This window comes from Gigantopelta aegis, chromosome 3, assembly GCF_016097555.1.
Source record: "Gigantopelta aegis isolate Gae_Host chromosome 3, Gae_host_genome, whole genome shotgun sequence".
Taxonomy (NCBI): Eukaryota; Metazoa; Mollusca; class Gastropoda; order Neomphalida; family Peltospiridae; genus Gigantopelta; species Gigantopelta aegis.
Genome location: NC_054701.1, coordinates 41,413,730 through 41,437,555, shown reverse-complemented (window position 1 = coordinate 41,437,555; position 23,826 = coordinate 41,413,730). Strand labels below are relative to the sequence as shown.

Here is a 23,826-nt window from a genome sequence, read left to right as displayed (position 1 = left end):
TTTATTTCCCATGATTATTATATTGAGTACAACTATTCAACGAAAATAATATATATATATATATATATATATATAATATATACATGTATATATATATATATATATATATATATTTTTTTTTTTTTTTTTTTCGTTGAAAAAAAAAAATGTATATATACATACATACATTTTTGTTTTTTTTAAGTTTCCAGTGGGTTCCCATGATCACAAGGCACTAAACCAAAAAAGTGTTTGCCATGAAATTTGAAATCCTATATCCTGCATCAGTAAATGTTTTTTTTTTTTTTTTTTTATTATTATCATTGTGTTTGTGAAGCACATTACTTTCAAGTTTGAAACCTGTTATCCTGTGACATTTGGTGTAAGGACATAAATAATAAGCACTTTATTTGGATATCACTCTTAGTGCGTGTACAATATTGTAATTTTTGGTCTCAATATGTTTTGTAAATCTTTTGAGGTATGAAATATGTGGGTAGTATTTTATGTATGTTTATATTTATATATATAGCAATACAAGTATTTGTTATTCAGAAACATGTTGGGTTATGTTAAATAAAAGAAATATATATATATGCAACTTATGTGTGTCGGTGTGTTTTGTAAATATTTTTGTTGTAATAGCAAGACAGGATTTTTATTTTTGGTGGGGGATTTGGGGATGGGTTTGTGAAAAACACAAAAAGGCTGTTTCCTATATGGTCAGATACACAATTATTTTAGGAAGGAGATAAAAGTTTTAAAAGGGCATATACATTCGAAGTACACCAACATGTGTTGTATACAACAATCTTCTTGATATGTTCTTGAATTTGAAGACAAAGCATTAAAATATGGAAACGTTCATGTACCAATGGACTCGATATTATAACATTTTGTACATCCTCTGTACATAATACATGTACATAGTAAATATAAAAATGTAGGCCCAAATTAAAAAAAGAAACATGATTTAGAAATACAAACATTTATTCCATTGATTTGGTTTTGTTTAATGACACCACTAAAGCACATTGATTTATTGATCATTCTCTACTGAATGCCAAACATTTGGTAATTTTGACATATAGTCTTGGTGAGGGAACAGTCTACATTTTTCCATTAGTAGCAAGAGATCTTTTATATACAGCGTAATGCACCATCTCACGATAGGCTAGCACATACCACGGCCTTTGATGCACTAGTTATTGTACACTGGCTGGAACGAGACCAATGGGCCAACCTGCGCTGCATCAAACAAATGCTTGACCACTGAGCTATGTCCCACCGTTTTCACTTCATTAATTAAAGTTCTCTCATTTCTGTTTTGTTTTAACTGAAAGTGACACGTCATCGAATGCAGCTTGCTTACAATGCAGTAGTACGAAATTGGTAAACTTTTGTTGTCTTAGCAATGACGTAGCCAGCATGAGGTGGTCTGGAATTTCCCCAGATTTATTTTATTTTCCCCATGACATTCGACTGGTATTTATTTTACAGGTCTGGGTTTTCCTCGGCGTTTTGTTTTTTTCTCTCTGGCTACGCTCCAGCTTAGTATATATCGTTATTTATTTGATTATTTAGTCATAACGCCGCATTATGTGGAACTTAAAATTTACAATGTATGTCAACACAAATTATTAATAGCGGGGCGATGTCCGCTGATTTTTTATTGATTTTTTTTTTGTCGTTTTTAATGATAGAGTTATTTCCCTTAGACGTTGCCGTGCGACCAGAACTTTCAGAGTGCTCGTTATGTGTCAAATTATGTGAGATGTGTTTTGTTCTTTGCATAATTTAGTTTAATTGTCAATGCTTCCAATATAATACGTTTTCGTACTCAAGTTTTACCATACACGGTTTTAGTTAAACCAGCGATTTACTTACGAAATAAATAGAAGTAACATGTTTTTTGTCAGCGTTCATTATATATTCGATAGTCTCCCAAATTCGTATTATTTATTATTTGGTAAACATTTGTGTGCCATATTCTGTTATTTTATGTTTTAATGACAACTTACATTGGCAAACATGGTGTAATCGTTTATGAACAATAATAAATTATTAATATTGCACAAATGTCTTTAAAATCAAATAATGTTAGTCTGTATCATTTGTTGACCTGTTTCGGTGAGGGATCTGTTTCGGTAGTTTCACCATTTGTGTCGTTTGTATCCTGGCGTCATATGTTTTCGATATGAGTTAGGACTTTCCTTTGGCACTGTCACGCATAAAGAACATAAATACTTATCATAAATAGTTAGGGTTAGTGACAGTGCCAATGGAAAGTCCTTCCCGATACGATAACTAAAGAATTAAAATATTATAAAATTAAATACTGCATACACACAATAATTATTTACATTTCTCAAGTCACATTAGTTTATTGTGAAAAACAGTGATAATGTCCTTATGGCAGTGTAGGATCTATAATTTACTTCAAAATATTCTTTTGAAAATAAAATAATAAAATGTTTGTAACTTGTAAAAAATATTGAATAATTTTCAGACCAATTTATATATATAAACAGTGTTCAATGAAAACATATTGACATGTTTTTTCTCATAGGTTAATGTCTAATCCTCTTGTTCTTCATATCAACAGCACCGAAATTCGGATTGCCACCTTAAGTACTCTGATAGAGGTACAGAACTATATATTTTTTTAAATCTTACTCCACTAAACCACCTTGATTTGTAGTAAATGCAAATGTACGTGTAAACATGCCCCTACCAGTTCAAAAAGAAGTTTGCTGTGAATGACATAAGAGGTAACCCAACCAGCCATCCATAAATTTTATTGTTCAGTGTAATGATCACATGGCATATCATCCTACTTTGGCAGGTCAGATGTCCGTGTTGCATATGATAACTTTGCAGGGATTTGTGATACCTGGCTTTCGCTATGTGGTAGCCCGGTGGTAAAAGCGCTCGTTTGATGGGCGGTTGGTTTGGGATCCATCTCCATCAGTGGGCCCATTGGGCTATTTCTTGCTCCAGCCAGTGCACCACGACTGGTACATCAAAGGCCGTGGTATATGCTATCCTGTCTATGGGATGGTGCATATAAAAGATCTTTTGCTGCTAATCGAAAAGAGTAGGCCATGAAGTGGTGACAGCAGGTTTCCTCCCTCAATATCTGTGTGGTCCATAACCATATGTCCGACGCCATATAACCATAAATAAAATGTGTTGAGTGCATCGTTAAACAAACCATTTCCTTCCTTCCTTCGCTATGTGAGGCATTTCATTAGTACTAAAATATAGTATTAGGAAAAACTAATAACATGCTCAATATTTATGGTATTTTAATTAAAACATAAAGTTGGCAGCTTGACTTGAAGCATTTTCAATATTGAGAGAAAAAAGACACTGTTTTTTATGTGCAGGTTGATAGTGACGTAATATCTCGCATAATCTCGCGATAACATGCAGTTACAAACAAAGTATCGAAAATATATGTCGATCGAAATTGTATGACGGTACGATATGCAACAGTACGTACATTTGAAGATTTCTGATATTGACTTGTGCATAGGGAAAGTAACAAATGTCTATCACATTCACAAAAATATTCATAAAAATAAAGTTAAAACGAGTAAAGAAAGCAAGATTGAATTTTACCCACTCGTAAAACTGCACATTTCTTATTTCTGTACTGCATGCAATAATTTGTTACGTTTGTTTTTTTAATGAAACTGCAAGAATACATTTTTGGGGAACAAGGTTCATTGATTTTGACATGAAATAATACTAAATTTCCCATGACCATCAATTAAAATTTCAGACATAAAACTCACTAATTGTCTTTTGTTAGTGCTGAAGATGTGAAGTTCTGTTGACCATTGGCACAACGTAAAGAAGTCACTGGTTGCAGCAAGCATGGATCTCTCGGAGATCTATGAGGTTGGGGCGAGTGAGAAGGTGCAGGAGCTGGAGAATGAACTTAAGATAGAGCTTGAAGAACTCCGAGGAGAGATGGAAGAAGCCACAGTAACGTATGTATACATATAACAGTCAAACTTTGGTATCTCAATGTTGAATGAACAAGCTCAAAATATCAGTGGTTTGAAATAAAATATCCTGGGCTCTTGAGATTACAGAGGTTGACATAACAATGTTTGTCCATGATCTTGTATATTTTTAAAAATAATTGCAATTGATGCATGGAACTAAAAATCAGTTTCAAATTAATCACTGATGTATTTAGTTTAAAACATTACAAATACGTCCATTTATAAAGATAGTTTTGACAAGTATAGATAAAAAATACATTCTAATGCAGTAGAGGAATCGAAAGGTGTTGGGTGCTGCACTTGCCCTTTTTTGGTCACCCATGAATACCTGCTGCCCACTCAAGGTTTACTCACTGTTGCTATACCACTGGGCTAATTAACTGCTCTTGATGGCCAGATATGACTATCCCACTGATTCAATGTTTAATGGGACATTATTTTAGATAATATTGCCAAATTGTTCAAACTTCAGTTTTATGTATATTTTTAAAAATTTAATTTAAGCATTTAGAATTAATTTTGAACTTTTGTTTTCTTCCTGTATGCAGCATGGTTTCTTTTGTTTTCTTAAAATTTTATTTACAATTTTGGTCGCATGCAAATACAGTTTTAGTGAAATTGACCACTTACAGCTCACCTCGAATTATCACCTTAACTTACATTATTAAAATATCAGGATGAGGAGGCAATGTTACAGATTTAACAGTACTGTAATTTATACTGTAATTTAATTGTTTACATATCTTCCAGTATGAGTAAACTAGTTATAGAAATTTTCTCCCTTTTTTTCAGCTCTTTTCCACTTCCAAAAGATATTGTTCATTTTCGAACTGAAAGGAAACTTATTCTAAAGAGAGCACTGGAGGTAATTTTCTCTTAGCCTTTAGACTACTGGATTAATTTTGAACAAAAACCACGTTGAGTGGGTACAAGTTTATAATTTTTACTCACATATATTCACTTAAATGTTTCATAAATACATGAAATAAAGTTCATATATGAATCGGTAAGTATTATTTTCGTGTCTTTTTTTGTAATTTTTATTATTTTAAATCGGCTAATGGTGATTAAAATTAGGCAAAAAATCGGAAAAGTTGCGTTTACTTACGGGCATTTGTGGCCAGCTGTCCAGTATTTATGTCCATTATTCCCGATAACAGTGGTTTTCTGACCAGAATTTTTTTTAAACCCGAATTACGATTCATATTGCAATATTTGGTAATTTTCGTTGTTGGTAAAACGATCAAATTTATTATCAAATTAGCTGTTATAATCAGCTATCGATCCCTGAAAATTACCGCGACGTGCCGCCATTGTTGTCAAGCGAAAATACTTGCCGAAAACCACTTTTTGAACTCAAAATTTCAAGGTATTTTCAATTGAAAAAATCAAAACAAAAACCACCATTTTGAAAAAAAATCTTTTTTCTTTAATTATATTTCCGTTTCCGGTGAGTGTCGTGTGCAAAATGGCGGGAAATATGAATTGGGGAATGCACTGTATACAGTGTACAGTATATCGACTGACGTGACGTCGGGCGAGATATCTCGCCTGCAGTAGTCAGAAGGTTAATAGTTTTCTCTCAAAACCCTTTATATTGGGTGATATTTATTTTCAAATGTTAAAGTCATTTGTTGCATAAAGTTAATTATTATAGCATGTATTTGAATAAATTTATGAAATCTTGCAATTATTAAAGGGAGAGTAAACTCAAACATGACCCTTATGTGTTGGAAAGATGCTTACCCGAACCTCCAACACATATTAACACTTTAACAAATGAAAAACGTGTAATTTTAGAGTTAATAAAAAAACGTGATTATTTCTGCTAACTGGGGGCATCCATTTTCTTTTATCTTTAAGACGTCTGGTACTCTAGCTTGGGGCGAAGTGACGTCAGCTCTGATCAACTCCTGTATGCGCAGTGTAAACAAAAGCAGTAATTTACGACAAGGCACTTCTCTTTGATCAACCTGACTATTTAACTAAATATTTTTCATGTTGCATTAACGGAACAGAATGGGGTTATAGTATTTTTCTCTGTTAAATAATCTAAAAGAAAAATGTACATTATTAGGCTTATTGGTATTCTACGTTGGAGCAAAAACGACAACCCACGATACTCAAGTGATAATTTTCTTTTCTTTCGGACTACGTAATTGGTCAGTTCTGTGATTTTTTATGGGAAATCAATAGTTTTACAGAACTATTTACAGTAATAAACCATGTCCATTAACATTTTTGTGGTGACAGCTTATTACACAATACCAGTATGTATTTTTGTGTCTAGACAATGGTAATTAATTGGCTCATCTGGTTACCTATCAAATATACACCTGCCAATCAGGAATCGCATTTCATTTCAACTTATTTTCATGCTTAATCCAATTAAGGTTCAAGTACGCTGTCCTGGGCACACACCTCAGCTATCTGGGCTGTCTGTCCAGGACATTGGGTTAGTTGTTAGTGAGAGAGAAGAGGTTGTAGTGGTCTTACACCTACCCGTTGAGTCGTTAAAACACCCTCTGGGTGGGAGCCGGTACCAGGCTGTGTACCATGTACCTACCAGCTTTATATGTCCAATGGGTTGACCATAACACCACCGAGGCTGGTCAGGAATCGCAGACAACTAGCAGAATAGACCATTTAACTAAGACACACTCCGTGTATCATTTCAGTATTAATGCATTTTAATGCATGGACAAAACATGGTACAATTATTTCGACTTGTTGTGTAGCCACTTTGACTGGTGGTTTATTTTTAATTGAAAAATAATATATACTTATTGTTGGCTTACTGGGATGGATATTATTACAGAACATTCCAGTGCATGCCTATTTTATCATCCCGCAAAAACCAGATACACTTGTTTCTCTGGTTCTAAGATTCATTCCTGACGTTACGCGTTATGTATTATGTAACCACCGGCTCTCCAGAGGGCATATTCACTGGAAAGGAACAAAATGGCTGTGCCCGTTATATATAATAGCCATCACATTTAACAGTTTTATTAATTAAATATAATATCATACTTGTTGATATTAAGCAATAACTAGTTACATGATCTAAGAAAGGTTTGTTCAAACTGGAGAGTTAACTCAAATCAAGAAGTCATGCTAACATGTAACTTTTGTGTTTAGGTCAGTGAGGCAAGACCATTAGCTATTCAAGCAGAACAGATGAAAGAAGAAATGATGAATGCAACACAACAGGAATACACAGCACAGAATATTTCTCTGTTGTTGCATCAAGTAAGTGGTATACAAAATACAAGTTAACATTGTTCGCCAGGTGCAAAATCAAGGTGAGTTGAAAATGACTCTACTGTAGTGGTATTCGGCAAGCAATCATGGGAAGTTTCAAATAAAATATATTTGCCACCCTCCTAAAACCTTGCAGGAAAATATAGAAGGGAGCATGAGTGATTACTCATCCATTCTTGGTGTCATGTTATTTTGACTCTTGACTTCTGCAGAAATATGTTCTCTCTCTCTCTCTCTCTCTCTCTCTCTCTCTCTCTCTCTCTCTCTCTCTCTCTCTCTCTCTCTCTCTCTCTCTCTCTCTCTCTCTCTCTCTCTCTCTCTTAATCTCGACTAAGTATTGATATAGTCCTGTGCGAAAAGAGTTTTACCTCCCTTGAGTGAGTTACGCCTCTTGCCTACATTATACTTCTGGAGAGCAAATCTATTCAATGTGGCTAAACTGTGGCTGCTGAGAACGGTAGCTGGTCAGGTGATTCGTGGCTAATTGATACAGTGGAATATGTTTTAATGGATTAAAGAGTGATATTAATATGACAATTTATACAATAAATATATATATATAAAAAAAAAACAACTTATTGTGATATTCAGGTTTTGATTTAACCGCTACACAAATCGTAGACCTACATGAACCGATTGGTTGTCACACAGGACATTTCCATCTTACTTCACAGGAATATTTTGACGGGATTAAAAAACTGACATACACTGTATTAGTATACTGTATTGCTTTTTTAATGATAAATAAATATATAAAATAATGAAAAGTGTGTGTCTGCCACTCACAACTTTGTTTGATATCCTGGTATTGGTACATGCGCTACATAGGCCATATACAAAAAACGGTTGCGACAGGATACTACAGAAATAATAAAAGGTGTGTCACAATCTATATCATCTATAATATAGATAAACACACACAAACACACACATATACAAAAAACGGTTGCGGCAGGATAACTACAGAAATAATAAAAGGTGTGTCACAATCTATATCATCTATAATATAGATAAACACACACAAACACACACATATATATATATATATATATATATATATATATATATATATATATATATATATGTATACAGGCCCGTATGAACAATATCTGGAGTAGGTTCACAGTCTCTATAGTAGGGGATGGGGAACAAGCCATACTTTTAGTTTATTTATAGATAGAGATCTATATCTATATATCTATATGTATGCATATATATATACTCTTCAAAAAAAGAAACGCAAAAGGGTACAAATGGGTTATAACTCCGATTTTATGTTTCCTACCGGTTCATGCTTTGTGAATATAAGGTCATTGCATGTCCCAAACACATTCCCACGGTTACATTCGATAAAACGCAGCTACTGTACAATAAAGTTCCAAAATGTGAATATTCGCAAAAACGCAGCCACGTGCAAACCATGTCACCACTGCACGTGCGTTGTCTGCACGTGCAACATGAACACCGACAGTATAAAAGTGCAGGGTGTTCGCTTGCCTGGCCTCTGTATCTGGCCGACAGTTGACAATCCAGGACATGCCACGTCTCAGTGAACCGCAGAGAAACAATGCCATCGGCCGACTAGACGCAGGCGAATCCAGAACGGCCGTTGCCAGGGCATTCCATGTGTCCCCAAGCACCATCTCCAGACTGTGGGACCGTTACCAGCAACATGGATCAACACGTGATCTCCCTAGATCCGGTCGACCACGGGTCACTACCCCCGGGCAGGACCGCTACATCCGGGTACGCCACCTTCGGGAACGATTGACTACTGCCGCAGCAATACCAGGTTTGCGCAGGATATCCGACCAGACCGTACAGAACCGCCTACGTGAGGTAGGAATTCGTGCCAGACATCCAGTTCGAGGTGTCATCTTAACACCACAACACCGTCGACTCCGACTGCAGTGGTGCCAGATTCATCGACAATGGCCTCAACTGCGATGGAGACAGGTGTGGTTCAGTGACGAGTCCCGATTTCTGCTCCGACGTCATGATGGAAGATGTCGCGTGTATAGGCGTCGTGGTGAACGTTATGCGGCAAACTGCGTGCAGGAAGTGGACAGATTCGGCGGGGGTAGTGTCATGGTGTGGGCAGCCATCTCACACACTGGCAGAACTGACCTGGTCCACGTGCAGGGCAAACTGAATGCACAGGGCTACATTGACCGGATCCTCCGGCCACACATCATTCCAGTTATGGCCAACGCCAACGCAGTGTTCCAACATGACAACGCCAGGCCTCACACAGCACGTCTCACAGCGGCTTTCCTACAGAACAACAACATTAATGTCCTTCCTTGGCCATCGATATCACCGGATTTGAACCCAATTGAGCATCTATGGGACGAGTTGGACCGACGCCTCCGACAGCGACAACCACAGCCCCAGACCCTGCCCGAGCTGGCAGCAGCCTTGCAGGCAGAGTGGGCCACCATCCCCCGGGACGTCATCCGTACTCTGGTTGCTTCAATGGGCAGGCGGTGCCAGGCAGTTGTCAACACACGCGGAGGCCACACCCGGTATTGACTCCAGATGACCTTGACCTTGGTGGTGTGTCCTATCACTTACTCACAATGGACTAGAGTGAATTGTGAACAATCCTGCAATATTTGGTAATTATCGGACTCACCATTCAATAATTAAATCAATTCTCCAAATGTTACGACAATGTGGTTTTGCGTTTCTTCTTTTGAAGAGTATATATATATATATGCATATAGTCAGACCTTGTTACAATTACCACATTCGTACCTGTGAAACTTGCTTTGTCATAGCTAGAATTTTGGGGGGGTAAGGGGGCAGATGATTCTTGGAACGAAAGTGGATTGAAGGTGCAAGACAGGAGTTCAGGGCAGGCCCCCCCCCCCCCCCCCCCATTTTGCACCCATTTCAGGGAGGTTAAATACTTAAAACAACAATATCAATAACCAGTAATTTTGTTTTTGCTAGCTACGGCCCTGCCTTTGTCGTTATGTTGAATTTGCTGTTGTAGATAATTTGCCTTTTGCCATAACATAAGAAAAATACAGATTAATAGTAATATTTAAATAATTAAGAAATTGCAATTATTATTAAAAACAACAAATACATGTACATTTAATAAAATATGTCTTTATAAAATATTATTAAATCTGTTATTCAATATATATCACTGTCCATCTAATCATTCTATGACTGGTATTTACTTCTGTCCTGCGCATTTACCACATACCATAAACCAGAAGGTTTGGTTACAGGAAGGTTATCCTTTAATTGAATGACATAAGGCTTATTTTCAAAAGCTTTACACGTCTACAGATTTAGCAGACATCGGTAACTCGGACATCATGAGTCCATTTTAATAGAATGATGTGAAGGACTGTAGTTTTCGATAGTTTCAGTTGTATTCACAGGTATTAATAATTACATATAATACAATAAATTATTACTACAGTTTGTTGCATATAATCCTTTTTGCTGGTTGGTTTATTACCAAATTACCAAATGTTTTACATCCAGTAGCCGATGATTAATAAATCAATGTGCTCTAGTGATGTTGTTAAACCCAACAAACTTTGTTTCATAAAACAAATATTCCTTTCTTACTTCAAGGATTAGAATTTCCTTATATCCTAAAGATGTAATGTAACTTTTACATTTTATGATTTACTTAACTGTTTATAAATAAACATGCAGAAACAGACCATAGTATATTTCTACTTATATATTGAATATTTTGTTTTTAATTTTGCTTTTGGAAAGTGAGTACCACATTTTTAATGCATAATATATTTGCTTTGGCAGCATTTTACTGAAAGAATTCAACAACTGGTTCAAAGTCGCCATTCACACATGTTGCGCTGGAAGCGGTTTTGTGAACACACTTCTACCATTGAGGTTATGTACCCATTATACAAGGAGAAATTGAGGTTTGTATTATAAGACATAATATTAATACTTTTTTAATACTGTTTTTCAGGATAGGATAGGTAATAGGATACCATATTAAGTTGCCTATATCCAATTAAGGTTTAGACATGTCTCTTCCAGGCACAATTTCTGACTTTGCCAGTGACTGTGTCTGGGACTGAAAGGGGAGTTGGTGGGTGGGAGTGAGTTGGAAATGGGCAGAATTAATTTAGATAAACAATTGGTGTTTTCCAGTTAAGATAACTCTGGATATAGCATATCTTTTACCTTGAAAAGTGTTCAGATTATTGTGAATAACAATAAACAATAATTATAATAAACAGAACAGTAATTTATTTGATGGCTGTAACATTTTGTATATTTTATAAAGCACAAGAGATGTTAAAAATCACTTCTTTAATACATTGTGGTTCTGGTTCAATGTGATAGTCAAGAATGCATGTATGGAGGTTTGTGACACAGTAATCTTACACAGGTGGATCTAAGACTCTTTGACTTCAAATTAAGCTTCATCTAAACTAGCTTTGTGACTGTTGGCTTGACTCTCTGTCCATGCTTATAAAACTATCTCTAATGATGTCACACACCATGTTAGTTTTGAGACTGGACTCTTTAACGTTTATAAGCATTGAGCCTGGACATTGTAATATCAACACAAAAGTTACAGTGACAAGAATCCCCCTGCTCATTTCAAAATTAGTCAAAAAGTTAAACTTTGTTTTGTTTAACAACACCACTAGAGCACCTTGATTTATTAATCATCGGCTATTGGATGTCAAACATTTGGTCATTTTGACTCATAATCATCAGAGGAAACCTGCTACATTTTTCCATTAGTAGCAAGGGATCTTTTATATGCAATTTCCCATAGACAGGAAAGCACATGCCACAGCCTTTGACCAGATATAGTGCACTGGTAATCAGTTGAATGGATCTACTGAGGTGGTTCGATCCTGCGATGCAAGCACCTCAGTGGAGCACTCGACCAACTGAGCTAAACCCAACCCCTCCAAATTAGTCAGTTGCTAGTTTTTATACAAAGTGGCAGCAACATTCAGCTAGATTTAGTATTTGGGTAATCAACTTTAACAAAAAAAGAAAGACCTTTTTAAAATAATTTTCATATTCTCCATATTTGAAATTTGACTAAAAGTAAATTCTTTTCAGTGTGAGTGGGCTTGTTATGTATTCACTACATGTAACTGAACATTACACTTAGTAAAGAAACTGGTGGTTAGAATCGCCAGGGATTTATTGGTATGACTACTCAGTTTTAACTTTTTTGCAGTTATTTTCTTTCTTATAAAAACATGAAGTGCTGATTAGTTAACCATTCTGTTCCTTTTGCAGTAAGATATTAGCGGAATACCATGACAATATGCAGCGTGCTCAGAGACTGTCGGTAGCAAGGGAATTCCTGTTCTCGGGGAATGAGACGCCCATCAGTGTGCTCAAGATGGAGGATCTACGTATATACCTCAGGTGGCTGGTCTGTCATCTTCATTCTGTCAAGAAGTTCAACCAGTATATGAAGGTAAACATTCACTTTATACACTTACAAAATAAAAGTAACATGCAGTTAATTTCGAGTATTTTTGCAATAATATACAAAACCATCCTATTGCCAGTGATGTGTAGTGTGCAAAGGTTCAAGTTGTTTCATGAGCACATTCAGAACAAGCTGTTGCAGTGCACACCTGTCATGGGTGCAATTTGTTTACTACTGTTAACTCTTCCGTCAGTCCTAGACAGGTGCAAAGGACAATGATGTAACGGCTGAATCCAGGCCAGAAATATCTTGTCCTGGTCGGGAGGAGGATAGGCGTGTGCTACAACAGCTTGCTCTGAATGTGCATGTAAAACCCTCAGACCTGACCTGCCAGAAATAGATTTTGATCATAGAAAAAAAAAATGTGGTGGGGGGGGCAGAAATCACATTGAATATAACAGCCTGAGGGTGATAAATAAGAAACATGGAATTCATGATGAATTTTCGTATTGTTATTCCAAATAACACCATGCTTAGTTAATTAGGTTAATGATATCGCATTTTCCCACTTTTTAATTGTTTAAATTATTTTTCTCTTTAGATCATACAATGGCTGCCTGTTACACACAAAGATCTATTAAGTGTTGCAGATATAAAATCTTCTCGTTCAGAGTCAGTGAGTATTATTTTGATCTGTGTACATATTTAACTAATCTATTAATCTGTTTCTTTGCAGTGGTTTTTTGTCTGTGGGATGGTGCATATAAAAGATCCCTTGCTAAAAAAAATGGAAAAATGTAATGGGTTTCCTCTCTATGACTGTGTCAAAATGACCATATGTTTGACATCCAATAGCCAATGATTAATAAATCAATGTGCTCTTGTGGTGTTGTTAAACAAAACAAACTTTAGCTTAACACAACTTTTGGCAAGACTAGCAGGATGCATCATAACGGTAAACATAGAAAAGGCTTTTTTTGTATAGTAACAGTTATACGTCCAGTTACTTAATTATATACAAATAATACATCATATATATATTTTTTTTTTAATAACAATACCAGTGCACCACAACTGGTGATATGTACCATCCAGTCAATAGAAAAGTGCACTTCAAAGATACCTAGTTGTTTTTTACTAGAAGTAGCCTATTTGATGACAGCATCTCTCCCCCACCCCAGAACGAGTCTTAATATAACAATAATAGTCATCAATAATATAACAATTGGTCATGAAATTGTGGTAGTTATAAATGTGCTGAGGTGTTATCAAACAAATATTCTCTTCCTTTCCTAAATATTTATTACTGAGTCAAATTAAAAACTTCACAACCGTTTCATCTTGGCTAATTAGCAAATATGACAGAAGAACATGTTAAATATGGTATTTTTTTATTGTATGACGTCCAAAGAAAGAACAGGAACAAATGTTGAGTCAAAAATCTGTTCGATGCACCCACAGCATTCCTCAAAACCACAAACAGTCAAAATGATAATTCACAAGCAGGGTCGTCTAATGAAATCACAGGTTCAGTAGCACGTATGCCCTCCATGTGTATATACAACTGCAAGGTAACGCCTCCTCATTAACTGCCTGATGCGTGTAAAGACTGCATTAGGGATACGGCGCCATTGTTCCTAATTCCTAAGTTCCTGCTAAGTCTGGAGGGTTCCTGAGAGTGCACAGGCATCTTCCAACATATCCTAGATGTGCTCGATGGGATTCAGATCGGGCGACCTTGAAGGCCAATTGATGACATTGATGCCCGCGTTTCCTCAGGTAATCCCATGTCAAGATGGCCTTTGGGGTCTGGCGTTGTCATGCTGAAAGATCAGGCCTGGACCATAAGCTGCCATGAAGGGCACAAGTTCCTGGGTCAGCACCTGATCGCGGTATGCAGCAGCATTGAGGTTGCCACGGATGCCAAGAAGTCGAGAACATCCATTTCCACAGAAAGCACCCGAAACCATTACACTTTTGCCTCCGAATCTGTCAACTTCACTGACACAACACTGAGCATGATGTTCATTGCGTCGTCGCCAAACCCTCTGCCTGCCATCGGCAAATCACAGTGTGAATCTTGATTCATCACTAAACATGACTCTATTCCATTCCCTCTGAGTCCATCGCAAGTGGCATTGTGCTCACAGTTGACGTTGACGTCGATGAAATTGGGTCAAAATGGATTCAACATATGGGCACTGTGCGTGGAGGTGAGTGGTTCACAGCCGATTTGTGATCATTTGAGCGGACACCCAACGTCTGAAAAGTTCATTACTGATTGCTGTAGCTGTCATGAAATGGTTGTGGAGGTGACTTAACACAATATGACAGTCGGGGGCGATCAGCTGTGGTGCCCGTTTGTTGTACTCGTGTCCGCAGATTATAAATTGCCAGTCGACTGCAACCCAACCTCCTTGCCACATCATCTACTGACGTTCCTGCATGCAACATACCGACGGCACGTTCACGCTGCACATTTGTGAGGCATGGCATCGAAAGAGGTTTTAACAAATATTGTTTTTATGTGTTTTTTCGTCGTATCAGACTACTGTGAGTAAGTAACGATGAAAACACGTGTGCTATTATAGTCACACGACCAGTGACACATGCAAAAAGACTTTTGCCTCAATGGTGCTGTGCACGTGCTATGGATCGGGTCACGTGGGCTGTGATGGGCTTCAAATGGAGTGTAGATATTGCCATTATAATATTTATTCCTGAAAAATACCTTCTTTCAACACTCATTAACTTTATTCAAATTTTAGATTGTAAAGTTTTTAATTTGACTCAGTATACTTAATTTCTTTTTTCACTTGGAAAATTATTTGTTAGTTTACATTTGTTCATAAACAGAAAAGACAAAAACATTTTAATGAGGTACATGTACCTGCATCCCTAGACCACAACTTTAGTGTGAATTTCATGCCTTAATTGACATTTTATGGGTTAACAGCTCTGTACTTTCATAACTTAATTTATCTTAGATGCAATGTTATATTCTGCACCCTAAAATATTATGGATAATAAATGTTAGCAGGGCAATAAACAGTTTTTTAAACCTTGTGTACATAGTAAAGAAGATAAATTATATGAAGTTGTAACAGTTTTTATAATTTTTTGGTAATAAAAACATCTCCAAAACATAGAACTTAGTGAAGTATAAATATCATAGGTTACTAATGCATAATACAAACAGAACTACATTTCTTAATAAATGTGTGAGTATTTATCAACAGATATCATCTACTTCATATACAACTGACAAAGTCTTTCTCAAACAGTTTGGCAATAAGATGCAGAAGACAAATTCAGAATAACATAATTTTGATCATTTCAACACACATTTCACAAAAATAATGTTTGGGCATTCTGCAGTTGGATTCAATTGCCCACTACATAATGTCTGCATTTGAATGTGATCTGGAAGAAATTAAAAATAGATTTAACAGTTTAAAAAAAAACCCACAGAAAAAACATTTTCTTTAATGTGAACCATGTCTTGGTTTGGTCTGTATAGTAATGTAATGTAATGTGGGGTGCTTTGTTTTAAATTGCTGTACTTTTTTCCCTGCCTTTTTCAAAAGTAAATCTTTGTTTATAATATATATATGTGTATATATATATATATGTGTATAATATTGCAAGATACTACAAAGAATCACGAAGAAGAGGAAATTTTTGAAGCCTGTTGAACAGAAAGTGAGTCAGAAGTTTTGTTCTGAACCTAAGAAAGTCAATCCAAATGGTGGATTTTCTTGTAGGAATAAAATAACCATAAATGGTAAAAGGTCTTACAAAATTATTGTTTTCATTGGCAAGTAAAATGAAGAAAAGTAGAAAGCACCAGTTTTGACTAACTCTGGGAATCATAATTACAGACCTACATCTTTTTTCCTTTCTTGAAAGTAAAACTAAGGTCATATTTTTTTTAATATATATTTATAAATACTGCTCATTTTGAGTCATGTGCCTAAGATTCCATAATATTTTTAAAAATCTAACATTTTTAGCACATTTCGATAATCTTAAATACATAAAAATTGTTGGGTTCTTTTGGTTTGTTTTATCATATTTTATTGTTGTTTGTTTCTAATTTTTTAGTGTATAAAAATACCATTTTAACAACCGGTATACACCCCAGATGATGGGTGTGATGATTGTTTTTGTTGTGTGTTTCTTGTTTTTAATTATTATGACTGTTTATTTAATCTATGTGAAATAAATGTTCTGCAACATCTCCATCAAGATTGCTTAGTTTTTCTGTTTCTTTTTTTTTTTCTTTCCTTTTTTTTTCTCGCCTTTATGGAGTAAAAGGGTGAGATATAAATATTGCTTTTCTGTCAACATTTTCATTTATAGTCTGTCCCATCATTCTGTAAAAATGTATTTTGTAAATAATTTCAGTTTGGTTTGACGTAATAAGAAAAATAAAAGTGTTTTGGAAATAACAACAAAAAAAATATTTTTGTGTACAATTTACAAATCAATCAGATCAGAAATAAATAATTTGTAGTAAATTTCATAGTATGAAAAAAGACATTCCCTGTGGGATGGACTATAGTTCAGTTTTAAAGTTTCATATTTAGCTTCATGTAATACAAACTATAAGCCCTATGTATATAAAACTTGGTTTGTATTTGCACTTATGGATGTTCATCACAATATATGTGAATTTAAAAAAAAAAATTAATTCAACTGAATGCTTTTGACTGATTTTTTTAATTTTTATTTGTATAATTTTATATTTAGAATATTTACATGCATTGAGATGAACATCCATACCTGTGATGTCACACAATTGTTCTAGGTGTAGATTATATTTTAAGAATCAACACTTGTGAAATAATGCAATTTGAACTTTTTGTGCATTCAGGTCAGAGATTCGAACCCACTACTGACAGAACTTGTACACTGTAAACACGTACACTTTTGGGTTATTAGTTTTGTAAATATTCTTTGCCATTTTAACCAATATTTTTTATTAAAAAAGACAACATAGCTGTCAATTCAGCAATCACATAATTTGTTGTAATGAATAATAGATAAACTTGAAGAATGCACTCGGAAGTGTAGATTCATGAAAAATAATTAACTCGCCTTTACGTGGCTCGTGATTTATTTTTCATGAATCTACACCTCCTCGTACATTCTCTATTACTGAATGCAACTGTCAGCAACATTGAATAAGTTTATAGATCGGGCTTTAAACGTTTAGACCTTCGTTCAAAATTTTATGTCGAAATTACTCTCTGTTTTTTAATATTATTAAATAGTCTGATCATCTCTTCTTTCTCTTATTTATTTTTGGACTGTCCTTCTAAAATGCTCCAAATTATATAAATATTTAGCTGAGCAGTCAATTATTTTTATTTTCGGCTTGTAACTTTTTATTTAATTTAAAAAAAATTCTATTAACTTTTTTACTAATTGCAATTTTTTAAATTCTGCCCATTTTCAACTCTACCCCTTCTGTCCCGGACACAGCCACTGGCGAAGTCAGAGATTGTGCCCGGGAGAAATGTGCTTGAACCTTAATTGGATATAGATATGTTAATATGTTATCCAATCCAATCCAATACAACAGCTTATTCTGAATGTCACATTAAAACCTATAACCTGACCTAACCTGTTATTTAGCAGTGTAAACTATTGATAACTATTGTACATTTTTCGCCGTTAAACTTATTCTTTACTTAAAACATTTTGTTTAAATGATCAATTTTGGCAAGTCTGATGTGTTTCTGGTCAGCCTGGTGTTTGTAGTAGCTCAAAATTAATTTTATTTGTGGAAAAAAGAAGTACATACATTGACAACTAGGATCTGGCTGCTTTAAATGAAGAATGGGGGCGGGACGTAGCCCAGTGGTAAAGCACACACCTGATGCACGGTCGCTTCAGGATCGATCCTCGTCGGTGGGCCTATTGGGCTATTTCTCATTCCAGCCACTGCACCACAACTGGTATATCAAAGGCTATGTGTTATCCTGTCTGTGGGATGGTGTATATAAAAGATCCCTTGTTACTAATTGAAAATGTAGCGGGTTTCCTCTCTATGACTGTGTCAAAATGACCATATGTTTGACATTCAGTAGCCGATGATTAATAAATCAATGTGCTCTAGTGGTTTTGTTAAACAAAACAAACTCATTAAGTGAAGAACAGACGGTAACTATAAATATTCAGGGCTTTAGATTGCACCAAAGCTGAGACAATAAATAAGTATGCACAAAATAGGCAATCCCAAATTAAGTACAAACATGTTAACCTCAAAATCAATGGAGTGTTGACTTGTAATTTAGATTAAAATAACTTGAAATGCATTTCTGAATACATGTATATACAACTCTTTACCAGCTATCATGAACATAATTGCATTAACAGTGTTTCTGCCAGAAATTTGTTTTTGGGTATGGCACTATGGAATTGAATGCAACCACAGTCAACAGGAGGTATGGGGGCCTCCCCCAGAAAGAAAATGGGTTAAATTTAGGGTTAGGGTTAAGAAAATCATCCAGTAATGATAAGAGTAAATAATTTTGTGAAAAATTAACTTTAAAAAAATAAAATTTGGGTATGGTGTCATACCCGTTTTACCATCTGGTAGAAACCCTAATTAAAAAGACCTCAGTGTGTTCAGAACAGACAAAAAGCCTGTTGTGCCCAAATTAGTGAGATCTAAACCCCTGATATTGTGGAAATAAGAGAATGAAGGGGAAATACCATAATTTTGTATTATAATATCAATAATGTTTTCTGTTGTTTGCTCTTTTGTGTGTTTATAGATGCAACATTTTATCATATAATCAAGTGTGAAAAACTCTGTCAAATGACGTTGATTTATTTTTCAGGAACAACTTGATGATTCCCAAACTGAGTATCAGGAGGAAGCCAGTGACTTTTTTGGCAGATCACTGTCACCACGACCAAGTTCTGCGTCGCCAGCCCCTTCACCGACGCCAGTGCCTGTTCCACCACCGATTCACCCAGCACTCGTATCCAGCAACCCACTGCCACTGAGCTCACTCGCTATGTTAAACGCTGCTGCTGCTGCTGGTAAACACCAATTGCAGTTAATGTAGTAGTAATTAGACATGTGAAATAAAGAGTTACCAGGGCCCTGTTTTTTACAAAGCAATCTTTGCACTAAGATCACCATATTCACTTACCGTATATCGCTGTGTATTAGCCGACTTTTTGATACAAAATTTATCAAGTCAAAGGCTGGGGTCGGCTTATCTAAGGAGTCAACATTTTATTGGAAATGTAAAGTTAGAATAGTGACGTCACGGCTTGACTTGATCTATTGTCATTATTGTGCTCTGCATTTCCGCTTTCATAAAGGTTCAATATTGCATTTTAACACAAGCTATTACAAATAAAAGATATTAAAATTGTATATATATGTTCATCTTTAATAAATGTTGGTGTTTAAAAGTTATTTAGTAATATTTATCTGTTTAAACAACAATAAATGGTGACCGATCAAAACAATTTCGGAAAACTTCGCAGGTCACGTGTCATTACAAAACTGCTTACTAAACCGGTGAACACGTTAATTGTTCCAGCTTCATTTGTTTTGTTTGTCGGCTTGGGATTAATCGACACGGGTGGTTGGGTATGGTAGGGTATAGCCGACTAGTAATGAAAAGACCGATTAGCACAATCAACAATGCAAACAGTCAATGTGTTTTTAACGTGTGGTTGCAATCAAGAATGTTTAGGTATATTTCGCTATCTTGGTACTTATATTTTACGAGAAATAAATTAACCGGACACCGTTTCTATAAATAGAAATCGGCTACTGCTTCCGGATAAGTTTGCTGTGACAAATGACGTTTGAAAGCAGATGTACTTTGTCATTTTGTAGACCACACAGACATCTGACTTGGTTAATTTTATATAGGGGGGTCGGCTTATATACAAGGTCTATAAGTTTAAAGCCGATTTGGAGGGTGAAACTAGGGGGTCGGCTAATGCATGGAGTCGGCTAATACACAGCGATATACGGTAAGTGATCTTAGCACTAAGATTGCTATGTAAAACTGTGCCCAGGTTAATAACATAAATTGTGAACCGTAATCCTGTGAAGATAGGTATGAGGAACTCAAATAGTCTTGCCAATGACAATTCCCCCCCTCCCCCCCATTCAGTCTAAACAGTATTAACCTAATGTCTTTAACCTGTTATTTTTGTTCTGCCTGCAACTTAAAAAGAAGAGAGGAAAACAAATCTTTTTGCCTAACTTTCGATATGCTCAAGTAATGCAAGTACACATGTAAGTGTTTTGCAGTATGACATACAGAATTCTTATATGACGTCCAAAACTTTATTTCTATATATTGTATTGAAAATAACAACATAATTAATATAATACGCAATTGAAAATATAGTCAAAGTTGAGGGGTAGGTCATGTGACGCATAATAAACTGCTAGTAAAAGTTTATTACTTTGCTTTAATTAGTTGATTCAAACAATGGGTGTGGAATAAATAGAGAATTATACATCAGTGGTCATTAAATACCATTTATCTTACAAATTGTTTCAATCCAATGAGCAACGGCAAAGTATTTTATTTATTTCATATCCTAAAAGGGTACATAATGTGTTGTCAGGGACGAGGCTTGCCAAGTCCCTGACATCATATTATGCACCCGGCGAGGGTGGAATAGCCCTGTCCCACATGGATACATAATGGAGGATTATTTTTCTCCCATCCAGTTGATGAAAAACAAGCATTTTGGGAAAACGTGAAAAACCTACATTTTTTTTTTTCATCTTACAATAAAATAACCATTAAAAAGATCGTACCCAAAATTGTTTATACTAAAAATATAAACCGAAAATGACAGTATACTTTCATTATGACAGCAGGTTTCCTTGTTTTTACAAAATATAAAAAGCATTTCTTACGTTATTTTGCCGTTTACCCAATGTTAATATCAGCTCAAACAACAGAAGTCACGTGATCATGCAAGACTGATTTATTCTGTGTGGGCTGACATCATGGAATATGCCTGTCTTGCATGGCTAGGGATGGGAGAAAACTTAATTCTAGTCAGCAAGTGTGTCACTTGTTCTTTGACAGGCCATAGAGTATATACTTGATCTGATACTTTAGGAATACAAACTCTGTAAATTAAATTGTTATGTTGCATGTCAGATAGTTAATAACTTTCAGTTTCTTTTTTTAATCTCTTACTTTTTCTTGTGACAGTTCGGTTTATGGTCCATCGTAAGTAGCATGCAATTTGTTTTGTTTTCATTTAGAAACATGTTATTGTTACTTGTATCTATCCCCCCTCCACCACCACAACTCCTCTGTTCATTTGTGAATGAATGTGAAGAGGAATTTTATACCACCACTTTCCATGTATATGTCAGCCTTTTTGGTTTCTGTGAATTTTGGTCAATTCGGTGGATTTGTCACAGATTCTCATACAAATAAGAAGCTTTGGTCTGAAAGAATCCTACAGTTTTGGGTTATTAGTTTTGTAAATATTCTTTGCCATTTTATTTATTAAACCAATATTTTTTTATTAAAAAAGACAACATAGCTGTTAATTCAGCAATCACATAATTTTTTTTTAATAATAATGGATTAAGTTGGAGAATGCACTTGGAAGTGTAGATTCATGAAAAATAATTTAAGCTTTTTGGCTGGTTTGTCTCTCACTCAAAGATCAGGGTTTCTAAACATTTCATTCCAGTAAGACCCTTAAAGAAAACAAAAAGCACATAATTGCTGTTTGAATCATTTGCTCAGTGGTTATGTTCACGGTAATGTTCAGGTACTGAATACTGAACATTGGTTTCCATTCCTTTTTGTTTGAACTGTTCACCATATACAACTCAAACTTAAACTGTATACTGGTTCATTTTGTTTATATACTTATACGCAAGTTTTATGTTTTTGAGGTTTTTAAATATTTCTTGTTTTAATCAGTTATGTTGTCTGTATATTTAAAGTTTGTTTTGTTTAACAACACAATGAGCTCAATGTTTTGACATTACAATATTTCTGTATTGTGATGTTAAATGATAAGTACTTTTAAACTAATTTTGTAATACATAAGGGCATTTACAACTTGTAGTATTCCAGTTGTAAATAGAGGATAATAAACGAGTTACCAGTTATTATAAAATTTATGTTCTGAGTGAAATAATTTTCAGTTGTCACAAGCTTTAGCGAATGACAAATGAAAATTGTTTCACGAGGGACATACATTTGATAATAACTGGTACTGAGTTTGTTATTCTATTTATTATCTTGGCTATTTTTTTCTCTAAAAGCCTTTATTTTCGACACACATGCATGTACATGTATAGAAACATTATAAACCACATTATGCACTGTTTTGAGTATTGCTACAACTTTGTAGTTTAATTACATTCATAGATAATTAAAAAAAAAAAAAGAGTTATCTTTATTCTGCAAAAATATCTATAATGTATTGCATTAAAATGACATTTTGTTACAAATTTAACACCAAAAACAGAGAGCCGTAAACGCGAATTCTTTGAACTACATGACATCATTTTGTGTGTTTGCCAAATCATGATGATGTAATATTTAGTACCGATAAGGTCATTGGTTTGTAAGCGGCAAATCGTCCAATAGTATTGTTTATTAGACCAATGCAGAATATTTCTCACTGAGAAAATATTGAAAATATTCTGTTGTGAGTGACCGCTGGGGTACTAAACATACATAGTGTTATTTCTGTGTTTTTAATATCTACTGATGGACTTGTTTCTTTCCAATGACAGTTAAGGGTCCAAGTAAGTAGCATGAATTTTTGTTATTTATTAAAAGCTTGTTTATTTTTGCAGACACAAGTTCTATGTTCTTGAGATCATTATTTAATTTGTTTTGATTTCTTACATATATATTTTCATCAGAAATGAAATCCATATGAGTGTTATTGACAGTAACAATTTAAAAAAACATATTGATCCTTATTAAAATAAGCCATGGTCTGAATATACAGCCTTGTGGAACACCTCACTTTAATCTTTGCAGAGATTGAGTACACCTCCTTTTTTGCCTATAGAGCTGTATTCTGATTCTAAAATACATTTAAGAGGTAACCCCACTACATTGTCCATCATAATTATTATAGTAATTCCTTGGGGTAACATTGCCTGATACTTATTACTCT

The 23,826-nt window shown here is 35.0% G+C and overlaps 1 protein-coding gene across 5 annotated transcripts in view; it reads left to right on the top strand.

Annotated features, from left to right (window-relative positions):
* Nucleotides 1–1,013: 1,013 nt before the first annotated feature.
* The window catches only part of LOC121368057, an 81,838-nt gene continuing 59,025 nt past the window's right edge, over nucleotides 1,014–23,826 (top strand). For 2 of the 5 annotated variants that reach the window (XM_041492578.1, XM_041492576.1), the window contains exons 1-11: nucleotides 1,014–1,748; nucleotides 3,797–3,977; nucleotides 4,788–4,860; nucleotides 7,137–7,247; nucleotides 11,049–11,173; nucleotides 12,525–12,708; nucleotides 13,265–13,339; nucleotides 16,312–16,365; nucleotides 19,515–19,719; nucleotides 21,882–21,899; nucleotides 23,435–23,446. In XM_041492578.1, coding sequence (XP_041348512.1) covers nucleotides 3,862–3,977; nucleotides 4,788–4,860; nucleotides 7,137–7,247; nucleotides 11,049–11,173; nucleotides 12,525–12,708; nucleotides 13,265–13,339; nucleotides 16,312–16,365; nucleotides 19,515–19,719; nucleotides 21,882–21,899; nucleotides 23,435–23,446 — 973 coding nt within the window. In that variant the 5' untranslated portion in view covers nucleotides 1,014–1,748; nucleotides 3,797–3,861. The remainder of the gene's footprint in view (nucleotides 1,749–3,796; nucleotides 3,978–4,787; nucleotides 4,861–7,136; nucleotides 7,248–11,048; nucleotides 11,174–12,524; nucleotides 12,709–13,264; nucleotides 13,340–16,311; nucleotides 16,366–19,514; nucleotides 19,720–21,881; nucleotides 21,900–23,434; nucleotides 23,447–23,826) is intronic. The other 3 variants (XM_041492581.1, XM_041492577.1, XM_041492579.1) reach the window with 3 other exon arrangements.